The 26,212-nt window shown below is 43.0% G+C and overlaps 1 protein-coding gene across 1 annotated transcript; it reads right to left on the bottom strand.

Moving 5' to 3' along the window:
- On the bottom strand, positions 1-26,027 carry RHOA (ras homolog family member A). Its single transcript, XM_057407834.1, has 5 exons — positions 25,856-26,027; positions 8,246-8,403; positions 5,348-5,468; positions 2,273-2,403; positions 1-1,277 (listed from the first exon to the last, which is right to left on the bottom strand). The coding sequence occupies exons 2-5, from the start codon at positions 8,399-8,401 to the stop codon at positions 1,104-1,106; spliced, it is 582 nt and encodes a 193-aa protein (XP_057263817.1). The 5' UTR covers positions 8,402-8,403; positions 25,856-26,027; the 3' UTR covers positions 1-1,103.
- Positions 26,028-26,212: the final 185 nt, after the last annotated feature.

The following is a 26,212-nucleotide window of genomic DNA, read 5'->3' as shown; positions in this document are numbered from 1 at the left end:
TACAGGGAGCTTAGAAAACTGCCTTTATTCTATTAGTTGTTGGAAAAATGAAAATACAGAAAGAGTTTAGCTGGCTGCAGAACAGCAAGAAGTTCACAGGTTAGGAGTCTGATCACTACATGGTAACCAAACTTACACAAAAAGTTTCCTTTGTTGTTTCTTTTTTTAGTTTTGAAACTGGGTCCAGCAATGAACTTAAGGCAACTGAACAGTTCAGAAGCTTTGAGTGTGAGCAGGCTGTCTTTTCTCATCCCTACGGCACGTCATGGAAAAAACTCCTCCTGGGTGTGCAGACCACTCAAACCATTCACATGGGTCAGACTCTTACAAATGAACAGGGGAAGAGGATCAGCTGCTTTCCATCGGACTTTATTTTCAAATACAGTTTCTTAAAAAACCCAGAACACCTTAACGCAGAGGTTACAAGTAACAGTATTAGGAAATCCAATTATACAAAAAATACTACATCTAAGCTGGGGTAAATAGATTTATTTTTGGTAACATACATTTAAACTGGCACTAATTACACAGTAACTAAAAGGTAACTAACATGAAACCACAGAACCCTCACTTTTCCATAGCTGAATGGGACTTGGTCATTTCAGAGTGATCACATTTTCAAACTAATGTTTTATACCACTGAGCCATGAAAACCAGATCTTCCTAAATGTGATAGCACTGAAGCTACGCTTGATTCCACAAACAGCCATGTAACTGTTGTACTCAATTAGCATAGGACGTTAGTTATAAAGTAGTTACAGACCAATCCTCTGTGTTGACAGCTTTTTCTCTTTCTAGAGAGAAGAAAGGAGAGAGAGAGAATTGTCTTCAATTAGCGCCTGGCATATCCTGTGAGTGCAGAAAAGGTTTGTTAGAGGAATGTTGAGGTTAACCTTGGGTGCACAGATGAATTTGATGCAGATTGTTATAAAAATCATGGTTGGCTTCTAAATACTGGTAGCAAGATGACTCGATTTTTAAATCTCTTAAGTAAATTATAGATAATGAAAAAGGCCAGTAATCATACACTAAGATTAATAAACAGCACTTCAAAATTACTCAAGTGCAGGGTGCTGCTTTGGCCATCTTCCTCTGGCCACACTTTACAAGAGAAGGCACCCGGACTTTTTCTTGCCACGCCGGGCTTGCAAAGCAGCTCTAGTGGCCATTTCAAAAACCTCCCTCACACCGTCTTTGGTCTTTGCCGAACACTCCATATACCCAAAAGCACCGATGCGGTTTGCCATATCTCTTCCTTCTTCAGGTTTGACAGGCTCCTGTAACAGCACAAAAGCAAGGGGTGAGAACAAGCCAAAACGATGCCAATGTGCACCGGTCATTTCCACCTAGATTCCCTACAAAGGCATTTCTGGATTAAATGTATATAATTAATTGGTTAATTAATAATTAATTACTCCCCTGATAGTGATCCTTTAAATAATAAAAGCAGATTTATAATAAAATCTGCTTATTTTCTCAAGATGCAGTGTGCACCTCAGCCTGGATTACACAGACAGGTGTGTTTGTGTACTGCACCCACTCCCTGAGGACACCATCAGTGTTCCAACACCTCTGAGCTTGAATGCTGCAAGGTTCTTTGAAACTGGATCAAACAATCGCTTATTTCTGAAGAAACACACAACTCTTTGCTACAACTTTCACAAAAGCCTATGGACAAATTCCCAAATTAATGCCTCAGTCTTTGTATAAAAACAAGCATGCAAAAGGAGTAAATATTCCAGGATAGGGCAGAATATCTGCAGTCTCAAACCTGGGTTGGAGGCTTCAGACTCAATCTGAAAGTGAAACCTAGTGATGGGCTCAGGAACGAGCTACAGCATCTGTAGTTACCACCTCAGAACACCTACCAATAAAATTGTTCCCTTTCACATCGCAAACATACAACATAATTAACATCTCGAGTTGTTCTTTACATAGGAGAGTTCTTTACACACTTGGTGTGTCGATGTCTCCTAATTAATTCCTTCCTACCTCAGGGATGCAGCTCTCCAGCATGGAGAGCAACTGACTGTTGGTAACCCAATATAGCCATTTGTACTGTTGAGAATGCCTTTTTTCTAAAAGTTGTATCTCCAAATATGAAAAAAGAAACACTCAATTAAAGGCTATGATATCTACTTTCTGGTTTCTGTCATGGTAAGTGTTCATTATGCAGCTCACTGGAAGCTGGCAGCCAGCCATGGAGGCCTATTTAATCCTCTGGCACAACCACTACACACTTCCTTCATTTATTGCAAGGGAAAGAACCTGCCTGCTTCATTTTGGCCAGCTCTCGTCTTGTGTGCTCGTCATTCCTCAGGTCCTTCTTGTTTCCTACCAAGATGATAGGCACGTTGGGGCAGAAATGCTTCACCTCCGGGGTCCACTTCTCTGGGATGTTTTCTGAAAAAACAGAAGTATGACTGTACTAACCCCTACTTCTGGGGAGGGGTTTTATTGTAAAGCTGCTGCCTGAGTGGTTTGAGCTTGATAATCGACACTGACGCCCTTTACTCTTAATTTGGGAATCCAATAGAACTGTTCTGGTATTGCCAAAGATGACAAGCCTCTCTACCTAAGGTAATTTGAAGGCTGAAGGACACCTAACCTCTTGGCTTCTTTACATCTCTCAGTAGCTATTTGACAAGGGTTAGCATAAGGAACTTCAAAGAACAGCATGCAGAATCCTGAAGTAGAAAGTTACGGAATGTTTTGCTTCAAGAGAAACATTTATCTCCAGGAGCTAAAGATGGGCACAACCCAGAAGCATCAGTTTTTACACTACTTCTTCTTTTTATAAAGCAACATCAAGCAATAAATCCAAACTCTCCCATTAACTGTAGCATTAATGTTGTTCTCTACACTCATCACAGATGCACAAAGACTCCGTAAGTCACTTGAAGATTTGCCACTTCTCCCTGTCTGCAGCAAATGAATTTGCTCATACACAAGAAACTTCTTCCCCCTGACAGAAATACCCTGCATGACGTTTTTTAAAATGGAACTGCAAATGGAAGACTGGAGGGCTTTTGAAAGCAAAACCTTCATAATTTCTCTGTAGCAGAACTGCTGAACAGGCCAAAACATTCAGCTTTGCTTTCAGAAACTCTCAGACATCTGAAATTCCCTGGTAAAGGTACCTGCAGGATACATAACCCCCTTTTTCAGCTTTTGAAGAGACATTCACTATTATTGCATTGTTTTCTTGCTTGAAAGAACCCCCCCCAGACAAGCATTTTGAAGCCAGTTTTTGTCTATGGCCACATGAGTGGTTCTGCAGCTGCACCTGGAGTACTCGGGGTGCCTGCCTCTAGGTGCAGCACATCTGGCATGTCACTGCTCCCTCCACTCCCCCCAGGGACACAGGCACTGATAATGGCAAGCAGGAAGGGAGGAGAGTGAGTCAAAAAACACCCCAAGATCAGACTTGGCTTAATTAACCCTCTCTCCCTGCCTCCGGGGTTCAGTGAGCCATCTTGCTCCCAGGGCAGTCAGTCAATTTGCTCTCCAGCAGCCAGGGAAGCAGCACATGCAGTGGAAGCGAGCACAGCTCACACCTTGTGTGTGGCTGTTCACAGCCACCCCAGGCAGGACCACAGCACTGCTGCCCACTGAACCTCCAGTTGTTCTAGAGGCAGACAGTGAAAGATGTTTCCAAACACAGAATTAGGTGGTGAAGAGAGAGAGAAGGATTTTCCAGATACCAATCCAGCAGTGGTTCTTCTATAAAGAGTATTTCACACCCAACTGCCTGTTCAACTGCTGCTGCCCTTCGGGGGCAAAGTAAGGAACAAGAAAGAGCAGCTATCAAACACTACCCCAATCAGGCTGTAATATCACTGTAACAATCTTAAGGAATACTGTGTTTGCTCATTTACTCAAACTCTGTGAATTGTTGCAGGAATGGTATTTTTCAGCCACTGTGGTAGCTGCATGCAGGACTAATCCTTCCACTAACTGCATTTCTGTGCTTCCTGGATCCTTTTTGTCTCATTTCTTCCTAAGACAACTATGGGATGCAGTGGTCATCCATAAGATAGATCAGTACCAATCACTGTAAAGAAGGTTCTTGTCAAAAGTACAGCTGGTCATATACACACACAGAATCCACATGCCTAAAGATCTACCTTAACATTATCTGCATTCTCATAAGAAACCTCTCACTGTCCAGAAGTAGATATGGGAATTTTTACAGAATTTTAAGGAAGTGCTACCGGGTGTATTTGTTTAGCAGGCTACCCTGGATGGATGCAGTAACTACCATTTGAAAGGGATAGAAATCAAACTTTCAGAGTCTTACAGATGAGAGTATCTATCTCCTGCTCCTTACCCTCTTCAGAAAGTCTTTGTCAGATCAAATACATTGGTATCTACACATCAGATTTATAAATCAATCAGTGAAGATTCCGGTCTTGGACTGCACACAGAAGAGGAGATCATCTAATACACAGGTTTTTGAAACATATGTTTCTGGAGCTCAGAAATCTTAAATCAGGCAACTCTTTTTTCCTCTTTTCTCCATGACAAGCACATGTCAGTCACTGTAAAGCTGACTAGGAGAGTACAGATCTCCAGCCACTGCTAATTATACTGGAGAGAGTCCCCTTCAATATACTTCTAAGCCTATGTCTTTAACTCACCAAGGGGAGAGCAAAAACCCCTAGGTTATTTGGGATTCAGAGTGTTTCAATCTCTGGAATAAATGGGGGAGAGAGGAAAAAGGTATGAAAGCGCAAAGCTAGCTTTTCCATACACACAGAAAGAAAGTTGCTCTATTTCCATGGATATAGTGTGGTCCTGAGTGTGTAAGAACCTGCAATTCCAAGGAGAACTTACAAAACAAACAAACAACCAACCCTCACCATAAAATAAACTAAAAATTGCGTGGGCCATGCCACTCAGTGGACACCTGATGTACTTGCAGGGTTCCCAGACAGCAGAGTGCAACTACAGCCTTCCTCTTTCTTGGGGCCACCCAGGCAGCACTGCCCATAGGATGAGCACACCAGCAGCCTGCCCTGACCCACCAGACCACATTGCCGAGTTGGGGCTGCTGATCTAGGGCAGGGAGCTGCCTTCCTGCTATGTGTTGCTCAAATGACACAGCATAGCCCTGGGTAAACAGTGGGCTGCTGAGGCTTCCAAAATGCCACTTAGCATGTTTGAAGAATACAGGTTCCTTTAAGATCTTAATATCTGAAAACTATACATTCAAACCAGTATAGCATTCTGAAACTAGAAGAGCTCTCAAGCATTAAAGACCTGAAAACACATTTTACAGGACAATTTCCAAGGGAAGTACAGCAACACAGAGAGGTGGTTCCGATTCAGTTTGTGCTCTACTTACCTAAACTATCAGGACTATCAATTGAAAAACACATAAGTATAACATCAGTATCTGGATAAGAAAGTGGTCTAAGTCGATCATAGTCTTCTTGTCCTGCTGTATCCCACAGAGCCAACTCAACCTGCAGAAGGAAAGTAAGGCAGTTACCCAGATCAGGGAAGTTTTGATTCAGAAGCCATTAAGCAAAGAGAAATGGATAAAATATTTCAGTCAACACCACTTGAAAGGAGGAAACCACAAGAATAACTGCTTGGACAGAGGAACTATTTGAAATGTTATGTTCCATAACTCCAGAAATCAATTTATGCATCTTATGAGACTTTTCTTTATATCTGTGACCAGCGTCCATTCTCTGAAAAGACAAAAGCCACCAGCAAAAAAGCAAGACAGAAGAATCTAAGGGAATTTGCTCCAAAGGGATGGACATCTCTCTGATTAGCATTTCAGGAATACCAGTTTTCAGTGAAACTGGACTCTCTTAAGTATACACTTTTTAGGATCATGCACATTTTTAATTGCTTTGCAGCCCTGTACTAAGAAATGTCAGGACTGTACTTATTTGTGCACAAAATCATTAAAACTCCACCACAGCAGAAATTTACTCTTGCTATTTGCTTTGAAATAAACCTGATTTGTGTGCAAAGCTTCTTGTTACTAAGAACTGAATAAAGTAGCTGATGTTCTCAGTTTTTCTGCTTATGGTGGAGCTAGAGAAAAATACGCGTTTAAAACTGCAGAAGGAATAATGAATGTTTAAACTCAGAAATTAAAACTGTAATCAACATCTTCAGGCACACTCTTGCTTGAGGTTCCCTGATGCATCTCTGCCTTTGCAACAGAGTGGGCTGCTGCTTCTTTAAACTCTCATGTACAAAAATTCCAGCAAAAAAGTCCACAGCAGCTCTGATAAAGACAGAACTGGAACCCAAATGTGAGCTTGGGTATGCAATAAAACTGTTCAGTTAAATCTGAAAAACAAAGCCTTAGTTACACGCATATACAAAACAATTATTCTGTACTTCAGTCAGAAATACTCCTCTCAGAGTCACCTCTGGATTTGTGAATGTGAATTTTGTAGCAAATACTCGTATTTTTTACAGAAATGTCTGTTGAGGGCTCCCTCATGTGACACTGGAATCAGCTCCTTTGCTCTGCCTAAACCCCCCCACATCTCATACCATTACTGTTTTGTCTTCACATGGCTTCTGAATGTTTCTGGTGATGCTTTTTTAGGAAAAGAGAGTTTAAGTGGCTGCTAAAAAATAGAGTCTTAAGCACTGATCTACAAACTCCTGTGATCCAGTTTTCTGGAGACAAAGTGCTTGGATAAAATGTATCTTCTAATTACACAAAAATCAGTGGACATTTCCACCACAGAAAATGCTCTGCTGAAGCTGCTCATGCAAGTTGTACTGGCTGCATACAGCTGATAGGCCGTGACTCCCTGATCATCCATGTAGACATGCAGAGATTCAGGCAGAAGGGAATAAGGAAGTTTGAGTAGGTGATAAGAGAGAGAAATTAATATTGTATGTATTTTAAACACTAGAGTCTAAGATACAATATAGAAACTGCAGAAGCTGTCACTTGAGGGGAAAACATGTTCTAATACTAGTCTCAAAGTAAGTTTTTATTTTTGTATCACAGGAGATAAAAGCTCTTTTTAGACTCAAATGGCATGAACTATCATGATTAAACCCACAAATAATCCATGCCTATAACAGCAGGAGATCAATTTTAATATAAGCCCAAAACTAACTCAAAGTTTTGTTCATATGGGGATCAAAATTGAGCAGTTTCAGTGTCACTGCATCTAAACTAGAATGACTGACAATGTTCTGACTGCACCTGAGCCCAGAGTAAAGGCACATGTCCCAGGAAGGGGTGAAACAGGGGAGCTCAGCATTGTAAGCATCAGAACCTACCACATACTCAACATGAGGACCCATGGCACTGAGGTCAGCTCTCTGTGGCTGCAGTAACAAACCAGAGACATGCCATGGCTGCTTAAAAGGATTTGAAAATGGTTGAGCTTTTGAGATACAAAGTGTGTGCTTTCTGTGCTTCTGGAGTATCATGGCAAGTGACGGTTTTACACATCATGAACTCCCTTGTGTGACATAAATGCAGAAGGCAACCAACCCTGTGTTCAGAGAGCAGCCTTCTGAAAGCTGCCTCTCAGAGCAGGTGCTGGCATGTTTGCTTGTTTGGGAAACAAAAGGACTCAAGAGGTCACACACATTGAAAACTGATTTTCAAAATATTTAAAACTAGAATGAAATATTTTAATGGTTAATTTACTGAAGTAGCAACTGAAAACAAAGCTCAGTGAGCCATGGGCATGCTTGGCTGCTAAAAATTGCATTCCTTCAGACGAGTAGGACAGATGATGGAGACGTGCACTACAAAAATCAAATCCCTTTGAAGTCTGTCAGTCATCTGCTCTGAAGAGGATTCAGCATGTTGCCAGGAGTGGATATGAAAATAGACTCTCTCCAGAAACTAGTCTTTGTTAATCACAACACCAGGTCCTTATCAAAACAGGGACTCCACTATGCAACTCCAAAAGCTGGTAGCTCTATGTCCTCAGCATGTAGGCACGTCTTTGAATTGCTCCTTCCCTTCCCACCTACTGCAACATTTAAGTTGGAATAACTATGTTTTTTAGAATCTCAACTCATATAAGGTTAGAAATAAGTTGTTAAGCAGACACTAGATATGAGCAGGTTCTAGAAAGGCCAGTATGTTTTTCCACAGGAACATACTTAATATTTAAAAATATATTTACAATACAAGCACAAAACATTTGAATTAAACACTTACTAAAGAAGTGGAGATGTGCATGCTATTCTGGATAAAGGCAAGCTCATTCTGGCTGTCATAGCAGTGTGCACATACCTGCTTTCCATCCACTTCGATATCTGCTACGTAGTTTTCAAAGACGGTGGGAACATACACTTCAGGGAACTGGTCTTTGCTAAACACAATCAGCAGACAGGTCTTCCCACAGGCACCGTCTCCCACTATAACCAGCTTTTTTCGAATGGCTGCCATAGCTGAAAAATAAAATGACAACTCATTAACTGAGATGCTAATAACAAAGAACCGCTAAACTTTCAATTAATAAGAACTTTCAAATTGGGTCAACATGTGTCCATTAGAGACACTCACATAGGTATCTGAAATCACGTTGAGTTCAGATTCTCATCTGCTGAGAGAAACATTCCCCAGCACTTGTCAACACACTGGTGAACTACGGGGTGCAAAAATAATAGGAGAGGAGACCAGCCTGGCTTTACATTTCTTGACCTATTCTAAAGGTTGAGATAGGAACACCCTGAGACAGCAAGTGAGCAAGCAGCACTGTCCAAGAGCACCTTATGAAAAGGTGAAAACTGCTTCAATTAAAAGGCAGTAACATTTTTTTGCCATGCTGAGTTGTCTTAACTATAGAGTACCAGTGAGCTGGACTGAGAAGCATCTGCTGCCACGTCAGAGTCCCAACAGAAGGATCTCAAGGTAACCAGCCTGTTCCTCAAATTACAATTACCACATTGCAAAGGATTTGGAAGGCCACATGCCACTCCCTAACCTGCTTTCCGGGACATCGCTATTACAAGTTTAATACAGCCTGCTGTCAGCTTACATTAAGTAAAGGGAGACACAGAGAGAGACACCACCATGGTGCTCCACACATACATCTGCTGTTCAGTGTATTGTACCAGAAGCCATGGCTGGCTCACATGCAACTTTGTCCTCAGAAAGTACGAAAGCTTGAAAAGTTTCAATGAAAGTCTGGAGTCAGCGTGAGACTGGAGGAGATGATTGTGATGGATTTGGCAATTTACTACAGTCACAAGTCACCCAAGTAGTATGGACAGGGATGGACTGTTCATCTTCACTCCCCACGAATGGTATGTGAGGGGTGTGGTGCAAAGACAGCAGGAAAGGTATCAAACCCACCAGAAGGCAAGGGGCCTTGAGAACTCCAACAAGAGGATGTTATGGACACAAGAAACTTACACAAGCCTAAAGAGGACTGGGCAAGTACATGGGAGAAGCTTCCCATGTGAATTAAAGAATGAAAAGACCACATCTGCCTTAGAAAAATCTCCATAGTAAAAGGACTTTGAGGCTGAGAGAGTACTTTGGGAAGCACTATATATGTGCCTGCTCTCTTCTTTCTTTTCCCTAAGCATTTATTTGCAACCACTGCAGGAACAAGCCAGAGATTCAGGGAGTAACCTGGCTAGAAGAGACTGGAATGAAGACAGAACCGTAACTACTTTATTCTCCATAATATAAAACCACTCCAGGGGAAGCTGCTTAGTCATCCCATGAAGCTTCCTGGAAATGGAGCAATGCCACCATAATACCTACTATTGCATGACCAAAATAACTCAGAAGGGTGCTTCCTCTATGGTAACTTTTGCCATGATAATCCCAGTACAAAGCTCTGTGAGGATGACTGGGGCTGCTGGCAAGGGCAGAATGGCTCAAAAAAGCATAGAAGAGAATTAAGACACAGAAAACCCATTTTCTCCTTTCTACCTCTTCTTTTGCCTTACGAAATTAAATAAAAAGGTAAAATCAACCATCTGAAAGCAACATTAGTACTCTTAGGGGGTGAAGAAGCAGTGGATATTACAGAGATTCTGTACTTCTGCTCCAGGGGCAAACAGAGAAGGACCATTTTAGCCCATCAAGCTGCATGGATTCAAGGACTTGTAGCATGTAGCTTTGCCAGACAAAGTGCTCAAGTAATCCAAATCTATCTCTAAAGTGAGCTAATTTCACCTTGTGAATATACATGTGCGCAATTCAAGTTACTTACCTTAGGGGTTTGGGGTTATTTTTGTATTTGTGGAAGGTTTAAAATGATCCAAGCTTTAAAAAGGGTGGTTGTTTTTTTTTTTTCCAGTGGTTTTAGATGGGTTTGAATACTTTCTAGCAATGGTAATATTTGATTTTTATAGACCTGGAAATCATCTGTCCTCTGTACCAAGTCAGGATCAACTACTTTTACAAGCTCCACCTACAGTCAGCTTCATCTAATCTGCCTTTCAAAACTGTAATGCTGAGTCCTACAAAACCTCTGAAGCTGTCAACTCCTGTGCTCCACAATATTTACTATGAGAAAATTTCCCCCAGTGTGTACCCTCAACCTTTTCTGATGTAATATAAGCCCATTACTGTTTATCCTATTTGTCACAGGCATAGAAGAATAGTTTATTCCCTTTCCCTAGTGCAGTTGAGAATACATACTTTCATTTGGTCTTCTCTTCAGGCAAAACAATTCCAGTTTATTCAAGCCTTCTCTCTAAATCATATTTCACAGACTTTCCTGTTGCTCCCTTCTGGGCACAGTCCAATTGGCACAAATCTACCAAAGCACAGAGCCCAAAAGCTGAATCCATTATTTCACCTGGGGCTCTAGGAACATTAACTAGAGCTGAAGGATTAATTTATTTATTGATCTTCCAGGATACACTCTTGCTTAAACTCCATACTGGAGTGTGTCGTTCCCCCCCCCCCCCAAGACAACAGTGTCGATACATTTATCTCTCAATTCATGGTAACTCCCAGATCTTTTATCTTAGGACAGCCACATAGCGAGTTGCTCTCTATTCACACAGCTGAACATTCTACTGTCATGCTTTTATTTATCCTCCCGCTGACAGATGTTCTATTCTACCTTCAAGTTCTAGTTCTGTCCTCCACCTTAATCACAGTCTTTCTCAAATCCGACTTTAGTAATAATTATCTAGGTCACTGATGAAACCACCCTGGAGACAAAGCAGGTGGATGACAGGATGGGATAACCTGTCCTTCTTCAGCATCCTCTCTCTTTCCCCCTTCTGTGCTAGTGGCTGGGGCTCTGGCCCTTGGTCAGTTGTGTTACCTGCAATAGCACATAGGGTAGGTGACCAGCATAACCTATGGATAACTGTCTTTTTCTGTGGATTATCAGATCAACTCTTCCTAAATAAATCTGTTACTTCAGACTTTTTTAAACGTTCCTTGCCAGCTGAATATCATTTCATGCTTTGGCCTTCTATACACTTATGCCAAAGGTCTACAAGAGAACTGTAATTCTTTAAAAAAACCCCGAACAGTATCATTTAAAGTAGTGCTTTCTATAAACCCTTTCCTAAAAAAACCCAAACAACACACAAAACCCCAACAAAACCCAACCCTCCCCCAAAACACAAACCCTTGAATTTATTTTCTTACGTATATATTTCAAGAACTTTATTTTATCTTTGCAATATCTTTTTCCTGAGAAAAGTCTATCATGAAGCTCTCCCTTACCAAATCTTCCCTGAAATCTGTTGACTTTGTACCCAACATGGAAAACCACTGTCAACCCAGGTGCCCTTCAGCAGTGTATGCTCAGCCACTTCCTTCCCACTGCTTATGACTCAACTCACCCCATGAGACTCTCCCCTGCTCAGTATTTTATATGCAGGACAGTCTCCAGGACACCTCACATCTCCTGATCAGTGCCTTCTGTCTAATAATTCAACTACCTAGGTAATTAAAATTTTCTCATCACCACCTTCTAGAGGACCCTTCAGGACACTCACAAAAGGCTTTAATCACATTATCTTTTCTTGGTGGCCTATGGCACTCTTATATTTTTACTTCCAGAGCATTACCACAGAATAATTCCTTCTGCATAATTTCCTTGGAGGAAATGTGTTGTATAAAACTCAGTAGAGGATGCAGAGATCACCAATTACATCTTAGAAGCTTTCACTTGCCTCCAAAGCCCGAGGAGCTGCTTTTGATTTGCTTACTTCAACCAAAATTACTGGGCATGCAGCACAGGCTGAGGATAGTTTGTTTATGGACCTCAACATATTTTCAGAAACAGCTCAGATATAAATGCGGGGTAGACACAGACACATCAGGATGTCAGGTCTGATCACTGTATAGATCCCTCCATCCACCTCAGAAGGAAGTCATGAAACATCACAACCACTTGTTTCTTTCTGACATTAGTGGTTACAAACTTCTCAGCTTTCTGGTACTTTAGATTTCTCCCCTGCTGGTGAGGCTGAATCCTTACCTGCTGCCACAACAATATCCTTCACTTCTATTCAACCTGTGGACGTTCAAGGATGGAGCACTGCTGTTAAGCCTGCACCTAGCTTTCTTCTTACAACAGACTCATCTTGTCTGTATCACTGAAGGTCTTCATGCATATGGAAACCATTCCGCAGGGCTACAACGTCCCAAACCTGCATATTCGATCTTCAAATGTTAGCAGACATCTGGCCACAGCAATAGCATCCCATAATCCACGCATTAGCATATTTACAATAATAATGTCTTCATTTAGAGGATTCAGTGTACAGATCAGCATCTTTCAGCTAATTATTTTTAGCTGAAATAAATACATTCCTATCCAGTGAGGAGCTGGAAGGGACTGGCAGGTTTGGCAAATACTCAGAAAAGCAACACCTCTGTAGTAAAATAGAGGAAAAACAAGATTGCTTAGAATGGAGCTACAGCTTAGTGGTGCATATCACAAAGACAACACTAACAGCATTCACAGCAGTCAGGTCCTTCTGCTGCACTTTGGCATGCTTTGGTTTACTTAATCAAGTGTTCTGAAGCCTTGGACCAAATTTGCTTTTTGATTTGAAAATCCAAAAGTACTTTGCTAGCCTAAAAAGTTTCATTTAATATGTACAGTACTTACATTGCATGCAAGTTAGTATCTGCTGCAGCACAGCCTGTCACCAGTGAGTGTGTCTACATTCAGAGGTAAAAAAGCCCAGCTATATGAACTACCTAAGAGGATATTACAAATAGACCAAATCCAAGCTACTACGACCTCACTGTTAACAAAACACAAGTACCACATATTCATCCTTTTAAGCAATGCTTGGAGTAGGAAGAGACCCATAAATCCAGAAAGCTGCTGGAACAGCACCACTGACAATGCACACAGAACATGGAGCAAGAAGCATTCTATCCCACTTAGTGTAGCAGAATGGCTGCAGTGATCTTCTAGGGGAATCTGTGCTGTCTTCTGCAGCAAGATGACAGATCTGCAATTTTTTCTACTCTTAAATGAACCACTCCTCCCACCTCTTCATTTGTAGGATTCTTAAAACCAGCTAGTCTGCTAGATTCAAAGTGGAAACTCTCACAACATGACTCGAGTGACTCATCTAAATGGAAGAGATTCAGTGATGACATTTCCTCAACCTAGGCCAATGCCTTTCACAGGTATTGCGAGAGCTTCAGCCATCATTTACTCAATCCCACTAACATTACAGCTTACAACACAAGGAGCTCCTGTTTGCCAAGTTGCCACACCAATATCCTTGTTACATGAGACTGCTATTTCTAAGTGCAGTGACGCTCCCAGACTCATGCAGCATAAAGCTCTGCTTGTTAAAAGAATCCAGAAAATACTCCAGAAGAACAGGAAATGGGGAAAATATTCCCTTCCCCCCCCCCTTTTAAATGTACTCCTCTACCCCAAGTATTCCAAGTATTATTGTTTACTGCATGGAATTTGCCTCTTCTCTTCAGCAGGCTATTTATTTTTACAAGGAACAACATTTCCAGTGCCCCCTCTCCTGCAAATCCCAAGGCCACAAGCACGAGTGAGGATTGTGGACACACTGGTGACTTGGATATCTGAAGTTAGTTAAGCTGGTAACAAACATGCCAGGTTTGCCTGTCTCACCCTGAATCTCATCCTGGAGAAAGTAATAATGTGGGAAAAAAAAACTTTTTACCACCACAAACGCATTCTGACTGGATTTAATTTCAATACCAATCAACTACCATCAACTTCATGTTGCCTGTTGGGTCAGATGGGCAGATCTCCTCCTGCTCTGTACTTAAGCAGTTTACTATTGAGTTACTATTGAGCCTGGTATTCTTCTCACTTCCTTCATTTCCCCCTGCATTCAGCCAGTCGTGCCCTGGGACAGCAGCAGGAAAAGGCCAAGGCTGAGGAACCAGAAGATGAAACCCTACTCAGGAGTCCAGCAGCCCAACCAGTCAAGCCCTGCCCTCTACCTACCAGAAGGGAGAACCGCCTCTGCACCAGGACCTGAATTTACTGCTAAAATACACTCACTTTTGTTCCAAGTTTTGACAGGGAAGAGGACGGAGTTTCCGCAAAGACTCTAGTGATGAAGAGGACACAGATGAGCAGGCTTTCCCCACAGCTTTCTTCTGGCTGTTTAGCATAGCAAGGTCTGGCATCAAAAATGAGAACTATCAAAACAGTTTGGAGTAGAAAGCACATCAGTCCAAAGGCAAATATGTCTGCTTTTAGGGCACCTGTATACAGTGAAGAAACTGAGATGGAATACGGAGCATTTGAGTGGGGGAAATGATCCAAAGACCATCAACAGAGAACAGGGAGGAGATGAGCGAACAGGCCAGGAGGAGGATGGCAGAAGGATGTAACTGCTCAAACCTACCCTCCTTTAGAGCAGAATCCAGGATTCTCCACTACACTTTTCATTAGTTAAAGTATGTACAAACAAACATCAGAAACATTTGCTGTTGAAATGCTATTCAGGCTGCTCTAAACAAGCTCATTTGAGCATACACAAGCCTATCGTGCTATCTTTTTCCACATAACGCATACAGGATGGACATGCTCTTAAATTCAGTAATAGTTGTGAAGTAAAGGAAACCGTGAGCCCAATTCACCTCTTACAGAGGTTGCAAAATGGGTAACAGCCTTGGGACTGCAATAAGCATACAAAAAAAAAAAAACAAAAACAAAACAAAAAAAACCCCCTAAGAATTAAAAAAGATGATTCAATCAGATAAAGGAGTTAGTGACAACCCATGCTTGTCTACAGGGTTCCTAAAAGACCCTGGAATAACATGATGCAAGTGACCACCGATTTACTGTCTTTATTTCCAAAGACATCCAGAATAGATCCCATCTGTGCAGCTGCACTGAAAGTAAAGCCAGATTAACTCCATGCTCAGAGTGGTCATGCACATTTGGTACAATGTACAACTTGAAATCAAGTGTTACTGGGGTAGAAATATAGTTCAATTACAAGCTACTGGAATACAAGCACTAAAACTAAGAATGCAGTCACTGCTATAAAGGAAACAGTCACAAAGCATATTTTAATTATGAAATGTACTGAATTCTGTGCAAACTTGCCTGTGGACACTTGCATTCACAAACAGATAAGCCACATTATTTAAAGCAATGCTAACAAGGCCTTTGGGAAACAACTATATTTATATTCCTTGCAGCATCCAGCACATAAAGCAGTTTGCCAGTACTGCAGCAAGACAGACCTGTTTCTAACTATGGTGCTATGTGGGAGCACTTGGTAAGAAAAAGCTATCTGCTGGGGGTTTTTGGAGGGTTACATACAAAATTAACACTTTAAAAAATTCCCAAAACTGGCAGAGCACAGGGCAGGCCACTGACACTGCAGTAAATGTAATCCACAGAGAAATAGTAATGTTCTGTTCTAAGACTGTAGTACAATTGAAAAACTGATACAGAAGATCAGCACAGTATCCAATAGGATTAAAATACTGGACATGGGTCATAGGTCCTTCAGGAAGGTCCTTGAACAGGGAGAGACAGGCATTAGGCTTTCTGCTAGCAGTTTATTCCAACTGTGTGTTAACCATGATAAAGCCTGACAAGTTTTACTAGTTTGGTAAAAATGCTTTGCAAACATAGCTGTACACTTCCAGAGCAGCTTTAACCTGGAAGAAGTATAGCTGTGTTATAACCCCAGCTCATAAACCTCACCAGGTCTCAGCTAACTCCACAAATAAGCAGCTCAAACCATTTTGTATCACATCACCAGAATGGGGAGCAGGGGCAGCTTAACAGCATTAGCTCTTAACACTGGCTGCCAGTCCCGGTGAACCCTTAAAGACTGATGTGTTATCGGAAAGTACAAAACCAGTGTTTAATAGGCATGGGCACACAAGGCATTTCAATCAAGCACACACTGTGTTGTTTATGCTGCCTCTATGATGGATGGGACAGTGCAGGAGATTCCTCCTCCAGGATAAAGGCTGCCAGTGCAAAGATCCTGAGGACACCCGAATGGGCAGCCAGTGCTAGATCCAAGCTGGCTGTCATGCGGACAGAGTACATCTAATCTGAGATATCATGTGAAGTCTCAAAGCTGGATTCATCATATCAAATTGCAGCCTCTGCCCTTGCTTTCCTCTTCAGGATAAATCCTGTATCATATGATTTATCTGACTCTGAGACAAAAAATGGCTTTGGGTTCTGATATATTTTCTTGATTTCTACCTACCACAGGAAAGATCAAACCATTTTGCTTTGCTCTCCCTCCCCTGCTCAGCCCACCCACCTGTGCTTTACAGGCATGATGCCTTAGCATGACCAAGCACTTCCAGAACACACAAACTACCTTTTGTTAAACACCCGAGCCACGACCTGTGCAACCCTCTACACCTGCACCGTGTCCCACAAGCAGCTTCAGCACAGACATCAACCAGGGGACCAACTTGTCCCTGGAGCTAAACTTACATTTCCTACATCTAGAGACTCACAGACCATCCTTTATTACAGGTCTACACACATAAAAAAATGAGCATATTGCCTTGGGACTGAAGTCCCTCCACCTCAGCACCTGGCATTTAGGATCAGCTTAGGAGTGGATTCCTACAGAGAAGCAGAAGAGAAAGGAATGAGAAGCTTCTCCCTCCATGCTCTCCAGCCTCCAACCATTTTCAGCTCAGCAGCTTCTTGGGTCAGATGTGGTTCCCATGAATTTGGTAACCTCAAACAGATTTCTCTTCCATAAGCTTGTCCAGACGTCTTTTGAACCCAGTAAACTTCCAGCACTCACAACATCCTGTTGGAAGGAGTTCCCACAGCTTAATTACACATTGTGTGTAAAGCCACTTCCTTCAAATTTAAGATTGTCCCTATTAGTCTGTTTTACTGTCTTCTAATTCCAAAATGGAAAGAGAGCAAACAGTTTACCTCACTCACCCTCCTTCTGCTGCTCATGTAGCAAGACTTTCCAGACTGTAGCATCCTAGCATACATCTGTTTTAGCTTTTAATACCTTTACACCTTTGACAGCAGCAGCTGGGTGATCTATCAGCTGGCTGCTCATAGCATAAGGAGTAACAAAGTGGTAGAGGTGTCACCATGAAATGCTTCAGCCAGGAAGGGCCCTTGGAAGCCCAGCAGCACAGCAGTGTGTATCTTCCCATCCCACATCGTCCAGGCACAGCACCAGGCAAATGCACCAGGGCTGAAGCAAACAACTGGGGCCCCAGGAGCTGGAGCGCAGAGGGTTTTGACAAGCCTGTGCTGTTATATCCATTGAGCCACACCCTGAGCTGTGTTTCAAGTGCAAACAAGCCGCAACTCAGTCATTCCTCGGTGGTTTCACTCCTTGCTTTAACTCAAGTGCAGACTATCTTGCCTTTAAGGCAGGTGATAACAGAGTCCCTGAACGGTCTCAGGCCAGCAGTTACATTTTCTGCATTAGCACAGGGTTTTTTTGTCAGTTCCTCGTTTATATGGCCTCTGCCAATTTCTTCATACTGGTATTTTGTGTTTCCTCCAGGTGATGGGGAAGAAATACAGCCCATGTTCACTAGAGACAGATTCATTTGAGCCTTCGCTCACCTTTTAAAGCTGTCCTCTTTCTACTAAATTTAATATGAACCATATTGATTTTGTCATGGCTTCATTTCTAATTGACATGCAATTACTGTCAAGCGATAACTGAAGGCTGAGATGAACACCTCTACTTAAGAACCAAACTGAAACAATGAACACTAACTGTTTCTGTTTCCCCCAGTCCAGGCTGAGTGATGTTGCTGTAATTCCTTCCTGAGCACTTTGTTACTTAGTCCATTATTGTACCTGGGATTGATGCCTTAGTCTGATGGGATTATCATGATTAAGGTTGTCCTACTTCTCTTTGTTATTACTACATATTCGCATTCTTTCAAACTCCTTAAACTGTTGCAGTATGTAGAGCTTTCTGGAAAAAAAAAAAGATGTCTATAACCCCCTCCATTCTCAGGCCAGAGATCTTCAGAACTTAGATATATCAAACCAGAGGTGTCAGTTACCAAGTCTGGTCACATAAAGCATGCAATATAATTCAATCTTTTTAAATTTCATTCAAAGGGATAATCAAGACACCTGATTACAGGGAATTTCCCTGGGAACATGTAAGTAACTGGTGAAAGATGGGGAAGAAACCAGAGAGAAGGAAATGCTCACCTCTCACAGAAGACCATCAATTGAACCTGAACAGCCCAACATTCCTAAATGACCTGAAAAAGCCAGGAAAAATAGCAGTAACAAAATTTATTGATGATGTCAAGATGCCCAGGTAGTAAAGGCAAGGGCTTACAGTGATGAATTTCAGAACCTTAACAGATGTTGTGTCTAAGAACTAACATTTGAAATAGATAAATGTGAAGAGATACAAAAGGCAAAAAAAACAGATTCAACTTTCTATATGAAATGATGGCTGGGAGCTGATCACTGTTGCTCGAGAGCAGTATTTTAGGGTTATATAGTTAAATCCTATAAAACAAAAGCTCAACACTCTGAACAGCTAAAAAAAAAAAAACACCACTAAAATTCCATTTTTAAGCACTAGGAAAAAATGACCAAACCAGAAATCATTAAGCTGATGTAGGAATCCACAAGCACACCTGCATCACTCTGCAGTTGTGATCCTCCCCATGTCAAGAGGCTGTAAGGGAACTGGAAATGGCACAGAGCAGGGCAACACGGATGATTAAACCACAGAACAGCCTCCATATGAAGAACTATGGCTGAACTGGAAAAAGGAAAATCTGGAAGTGACACAACCAAGGAAGAAAATTATTACAGACACTTGTCCAAGATCCTAAGCAGTGGTGAGAAAAGCTGGGACCTGAATCTTCACTCTTTAAGCACTCTGGATGAGCCAGGTTGAAAGCAGAGGCAGGCAGGGCACAGAGCAAGGTGTTGCTGCTTCTAACACATTTCAACTTTTTAAGTCTCTTTGAGCCCCCTTTTTCTCTCAGTTACACTTCATGCTTCTAAACTTCTGGTTTGTATTTTCTACTTTCAGTTTCAGCTTTCCTCATATTTCATCTGTAAGGCTTTCTTGCATTGTTTTTAAGTGCAAACAAAACAGATGCCTTCATTTCCTTTCCAAGTTATTGAATTTGCTTTCAATGCTTGACTGGGGGAAAAAAACGCAAAAGGAGGTTCCTGAAACATCACTTCTAGGCCTGTTTAAGCCAAAATTGTTAGAAACTAAAATAGCAATAACTGCAACCAAAAGTATCTTAACATCGTCACCGTGCATCCTGTTTTGCAAACACCAAACTCAGAAAGGCCCTCCTGGTCTACTACAAGTTTTTCTTTCTTCTTATCTGCAAAGTTCACCCGTGCGCTGTTCACCTCCCTGCTTCTATAGAAGTAGGAAATTATAACAATTTCAGAACCCAGGAAAGACTAATTCCAGCATTTCTCCCCTGCCCTACTCTGCCATGACAAGTCCCGCTCCCAGGCTGAAGGCAAAGCTGGAGCTACATGGGCAGAAAGCAGCGTTTTGCCCTCAGGCCCTGGGGCTGCCACTGCTGTCCTTTCAGCCTCACTCAACATCCCTATGACTTTGCCCCTACCAACTAGATCTGTGTTATCTGTAGGTATGATGACTTAAGAGAAGATTTCTCCTATGCAGCACCGAGTCCCAAGATTACTTTGCACAAAATGAGATTGGGGTTAATATTGAGGTAATTACAGTAGATCGGTGGATATCCACTCATGTGCAATCTGCAAAACACTTTGCATTTGTGCCAGGCTTTTTTTCCTTCATATTCTCTCTTCCCAGACACCTCCAGCATGTCAAAAGGGATGTGGAGCACCCACATGCTGAAGAGGACAGGCTCTTCCTGGGTGAGAAGACTCTGTCTTTAGGCACCCACTGCTGCCCTGTAGCTGGCAGCAGAAGCATGTATGGACCAGAGAACACCAACTATACCAGACAACCATCTTTCTGTACCCACAGCTAACACTCTCACCTGTGGTTCCTTCTCCCACCACAAGACATCTGCTAAGGTTGTACTGGTTTAGGTCAAACACCCCTCAAGTCCAGCACCCTGCCTGACACATGCAGGTACCTCAACTGATTAAGACAGAGCAAAAGAAGAGCAAACGCACTGATATCTCTGTATTTTCTCAGTTTCCAGCTTGGGAGTATTCTTAGCTTTTTTAATCTTTGTGATCAACAGCCCATTTGATAGCATTTTCTTCTGTTATTTTATCTGTTTAATTCTGAAGCCACATAAATCATTGTCATTCAAAGCACTTTGTGGTGCTGCATTCTACAGTCTCAATACAGACTGCTGGAGTGGCAACATCAGTTTTGATCTAGACCAGACTGTGCTCAGACACATCTTTGCCAAGCTCAAGGCTTCAAATCTTTCTAACCATCCCTTGTATGGAACCAATTTCTTATCCTTGATCATTCTTCTCAGCTTTTCTGGTTGCCTTGTATCTCTAAGTCCATCTTTCTTCACACAAAACCACAGTAATCAGCATGCTCAGAACTGAGAGCTGTACAGTTACCTTCTTTCCTTCTTTCTTTCTTTCTCCAAAGCCCCGCACACATGCTCATATGAGCACTGTTGAGTTTTAAAACTTACATTTTCACAGAATTATGACAAGCTCTTCCTCTTAAGTAGCAATAATTCACTTTCACCCCACTGGTGCATAAAAAAAAAAAGATAATTTTTTTCCTCCAACTTTGTATTTATCAGATGAACAAATTCATCTGACATTTTGCTGCCTGGACTTCAGCGTCAGGAGGATGAGCTGCAAGCTGTTTTTTCTTCCCTTACTACCTCATACCTTTCTCAACAGATCATTTATGTGTATGCTAAACAACATAGGTGTAACACATATCCCTATTCTTCTCTTGTCCCAAGCTTCCCTTCTCTGTACTTGTCGAGTCATTCAAAATCTCCAGCAGATTTAAGCAGCACCATTTCTCTTTGCAGAAGCCACACTGACCTTCTCCTATGGTTAAGTTGTCAGACCATCTGGTTACTTTTTTTTTTTAAATAATTTATTTTTTAAGAAATCATTGAACTCCGTGATATCCTGCTCAACTAGCATTAAGAACTGCTACCATGTAAAGCCATCTTTTCTTTCTCTGGCTTCAAGGTACTAAGGAGTTACACAGTATCTTTAACAATTCGGTCACTCCATGCCCAAGTCTCCTTTGGAACCCCTGGGCAAGCACCAGCTGGTCCTGGCATTTTGTAACTATATTTATCACTTAGCTATAAACAATTCTTTGCTGGAACTTCAAGCAGAGACAGATCTTTCATCGAGTGCTGCTCCACATAAAGAGAATTTCTGACGTAGGAACCTCCTTGGACATCTCCACAGTCAACAGGAATATACATAAAGTCATTTAACTTTCTACTGATGGCTTCATCATTAAGTTTTTTTTTTTCACTTTTTCATCATCAATTGGCCCTCCAGACTCCAGCACCTTTCTTGCTTCTGATGTACTTAAAAATAATATATATATTATTTTCTCTATTAATATGATGTTGCTCAGAGTTGTTCTGGTGGGTCACTGTATTTTTCATTTGACTTGCCAGAGTTCATGTTCCTATTTAATCTTCTGGTCAACTTCATGACTTGAACTTTCTGAAGGCTGTATTCTTATTTCTAATAATTTCTTTATCCCAAACTGCATGCTTATTCTCATCTGTCAACATTCCACGGTATAATTTAAAATCTTCCCAACAACATTCCAATTTCAAGCACAGAAGCCTGGTCTGCTGCAGTTTACATGGAACCCAGCCTTTCCAAACAGCTTTTGGACTAAGGGTCAAAAAATGAGCTAATTCACTCTGTCAGTACCAAGTCAAGATCCTACTCTAAGACACCTTCTCATCTCACACAATTTCAACAGAGTAGATAGAAAGTGAAGAATAAAGAGCCTCCAGGTGTAAAATGTAAGAAAAGTGAAATGTTAGCAAAGAATGCAAACAGAGATAACTGGTATTTGGAGAGCTGATAGTTCCTTCAAACCACAAAAACTATGATGATGATGAGGAACCACTTTGTACACATCCACACTAGTGACCTGCTCCAAATGCCATAGTTCAATCAATCAGTCAGTACATGGTAAGGTGAGACAGAACCACTTATTGTTGCAAAGCACTGCAAACTAACTGAGCAGAAAGATTGAATTCAGCCCCACTTCTGATTAAATCAACAATAAAAAAAGAAGCAATCAAAAACCCCACAACTGTCAGAGTTTGAGAAAAGAAAGACCTCATATCTCATATTCCTAGTGGGTGTACTGCCCAGTATCACTCAGTATAACAGCGGCTCTCCATCTGTTCCTTCTGCTAGAGACCTTAGTCATGAAGGCTGGTCAAAGACAGTGAACCTTGTTCTGATGAGTTTAATTAGATGATTCACTTAGGAAGGACTGGCTGCTAGCTGGGTGTACACATCAGGGGATGGCAAGTATCTTCATTAAAAGGTAGTTTATGGATACCTCAGTTCTTTCACTGTCTCAAATGCCATTCTCAGGTGAAAACATGGTGATAGGAAAAAGACAGAAGAGAGCATGAACAGAGCAGAGCTGCTCCATTAACTCCAATTATGCTTTGGGTAGCTTTTGTTCACGCTTCAGAATGAGGCAAGAACAGAGATCACATCAAGGCTAGAAGGCATCTGGACACCTAACAGTGGTTTAATATGGCTTAAAGCAACAATAAATTAACCAGAGGCAGTCTTTGGGGATATTTGTTCTTATCTTTGAGATGATCCCCAAAGTAATAAGCAAATACCTCTTCCTACTCGGTTACCTAGCTATTTATACGTAGTATCCAGTGCTGCAAGAGAGGAATCACACCACCAGGCAAGCAGCAGAGGATTTTCATCCTGCATTCAGGTGTGTATATTTGCATAGCTGTACTCTGGGAGTGACGGCTGTTGCCATTTGGTGCATTTACTTTGCACAGCACTGTTCTGTATTATAGGGTTTCACTCCTTATTACATGTTTACTAGGACAGACTGATCACAGATCAATTTCAGATTTAAATGGTACGCTGTTGAACCTTCACTGACATGCTAACTTCCTCAAACTCACCAACTAAACTTTTCCTCCATATTAGTTAAACTGCGTTTGAAGACAAATCATAAGACAACAGAGCAGTACAGGCCAGATTACACACATGTGGAGTAACACATGAGCCAGACTAAAAGTTAGTATAAAACATAGAAGATAGAGTCTGTGCAGAGACTTGAAAAGAACCTAATGATATCATAGCAGCAAGGAATAAAATGTTGCAGAGAGACTGAAGGAGATACAACAGGCTAGTGAGAAGGCAGCAGCCAAGGTCGGAAATTTCTAGGGTGGAGTGGACCACAGAAAGGGTTCAGGGCAACATAAAAATGTTGAGGAAAAAAAAGCTTAAGTGTAAAAAGTAGGGGAAATAAGAGTTACCATTAAAAAAAAAAAAAAAAAAAGAGGGCAATGATATTTCCAAGCTGCCCTCAAACTATCAAATTGGTTTTATTTGGAATTTGCTTATCTGAAGAGCCATTGCTGGTCTCACATCCTGGTGGCAGTTAAGATCATTTAGGATGTTTTTACTGTCAGTTCCTGGCTCAAAGAACTCCTCGCCTCTGGCACTCAGTTGCTGTGGCAGTGGGCCAGAGCTGGAGTATAGTGAACTACAAGGGATAACACAGGAGCTGCTCAGCTTAGCTCTGTGACCACATTTCTTTTGTCCCTTGTGCTCTTCTGTCTTGAGAAATTATTTAAAAAAAAAAAACTGTATTTCAGTGTTAAATTACACAAATCACTCATTACAATTCATTTATGTCAAGCATTTATGCTGAATAGGCTGTGAAACATTCCAGTGAACTAATTAAAACAAAATAAGGCTAATGGCAATTGTTTTTTTTTTTTTTTTTTAACATGCAAAGTTGGTCCAAATCAGAGCCAGAATTAGTCCGCAGATGTGAAACAGAAATACTAGTGCTCTGTGGCTGGAAACCTGGGTAAGGACAGGAGGAAGGCACAGCAATGTATCAGAAGAACCTTCAACATAAAGGTATTTTCACAAATTATCTCTTCAGGGAGAGACTTCATGTTTCCCCACTGAAAAAATCCCCAAATAAAGCCACTGGAAACTCTAACACTTTGAGCCCCATACAACATTTGGGACATGTAAAACTAATTTTTTGAGATTTCTGAGCTAGCAGCACACCATTTAAAAATTGCACAGGCAGCGGAACTGTTACCTAGTCTAAGGTCTGGGTGGGGGAACTGCAACAACAAACCTAACATTCCCTAGGTAGGTCCTAGAATTTAGCCTCCTCCGAATCCTGCAGCACACGCAGAGGGGGGTGGAATCCGCTGCTGACAAACGGCTCCCCGCACCAAGCAGGTGAACTGCAGCGGGACAGAAACAAAAGCTGGATATAAGGCAGCAACTAAAAACAAACAACTCCCCGTTCCAGACATCTCACCGAGAAGCTTAAAGGGGTATCAGAGCAGTTAAAGTATCATCTGAGTGGGGACACCACTTTGTCCTAATCCTCTGTAACTCTGTAAACCTCCAGAATACGTTTTTGGTGTTTGTTTGGTTCTTTTACCAAAGTAGTCTCGAGGTGCCTCTCGCCGCAGACGGAATGAGCTTCCCGACAAAGAATCTTTAGCTACCACTTAATTTAAAGCTGGGTATTTTTCAGTCCAAGGTAGGGGCTGCTGGGCCACACGGTGCCGATCGCGCTAAGAGTTCGTTTCGAAGCAAAACCGCTCGCTTTGCCAGACTCTTGTCCGCGCGCCTAAGGCCCGAGGAGGCCGCACCGGTAAACAGCAACAGAACGGGAAGTTCCGGGCCGCACTCCGGGGGCGGTTTCTGCCCCGCGCTCGGCTCGGACGTTACCAGCGCCGGGAGCTGCTTCCGCGGGAGCCCAGCGCCACGGCCCGGCTTCCGCGCGCGCGGCTGACGTCACCACAACAAGCTGCCAGTCAGCCGGGTCACCCCCACCGCCCGGTGCCCTCTCGTGTCACACCCGCGGCCGCGGGGGACGGCAGTTACTGTCGCCTCCGCACCGAGCGCGGTCCGCGCCGCGGCACAAGCGGCTCCAGTTGGGGGGAGCCTTCAGGGCCGCGCCCCGGCCCGCCCGTCTCTGCCCCCCCCTCCCCCGCCGCCCGGAAAAGACCCCGTTACCGGCCCCGGAAACCTGGGGGCTCTCGAGGGGCAGCCGCACACGCCCTCCGCTTTTGTGCGCGCGATGCCGCTCGGACGCTGCGGCGATAGCCCCGGCCGGGCCCGACTGCCTCCGCCCGCAGGCCACGGCGCGGGATCCCGGCGGGGGAGGGCGGGCCCCACCCGGCGGCGGCGGCGGCGGCACGAAGGGAGGGGGAGAAAGCCGGCGAGCTGCCTCCCTCCTACTACCCACCCCCCGGTAGGCGAAGAACCCTCCCCGGTACCTGCGGCCTAGCGCTGGGTCTCACTCCCGCCGCTTCCTGCTCCAAAGGCCTAAGCTCGAGCAGCGGCGAACGGAAACGGGCGGGGCGGGGGCGTGCGCGCTCACCGGCCCGGCGCGACGCGGCGCTGCGCTGCGCTCCCTCAGACCGGCCCCACCCGGCCCCGCCCGCCCACGGCCCGCACGCACCCGCGCGCGCGTCCCCGACGAACCAATCAGCGCGGCCCGGCGCGGGGGCTGCCGGGAAAGAGCGCTATAAAAGCCCCGGTGCTATTTACGCCGTGGGGGCTGGGCTTGTGTGTCCTGGTGCATGCGGTGAGGGTCCGCAGCTGACTCTGGGTGCGCCCCGGGCCCGCCGTGA

Source organism: Pezoporus wallicus, unplaced genomic scaffold (assembly GCF_028554395.1).
Source record: "Pezoporus wallicus isolate ANWC-B61680 ecotype Strahan unplaced genomic scaffold, APGP_CSIRO_Pwel_v1 contig_3568, whole genome shotgun sequence".
Lineage (NCBI taxonomy): Eukaryota > Metazoa > Chordata > Aves > Psittaciformes > Psittacidae > Pezoporus > Pezoporus wallicus.
Note: the sequence above shows the minus strand (reverse complement) of the source record. Positions and strands in the feature narration are given on the sequence as shown.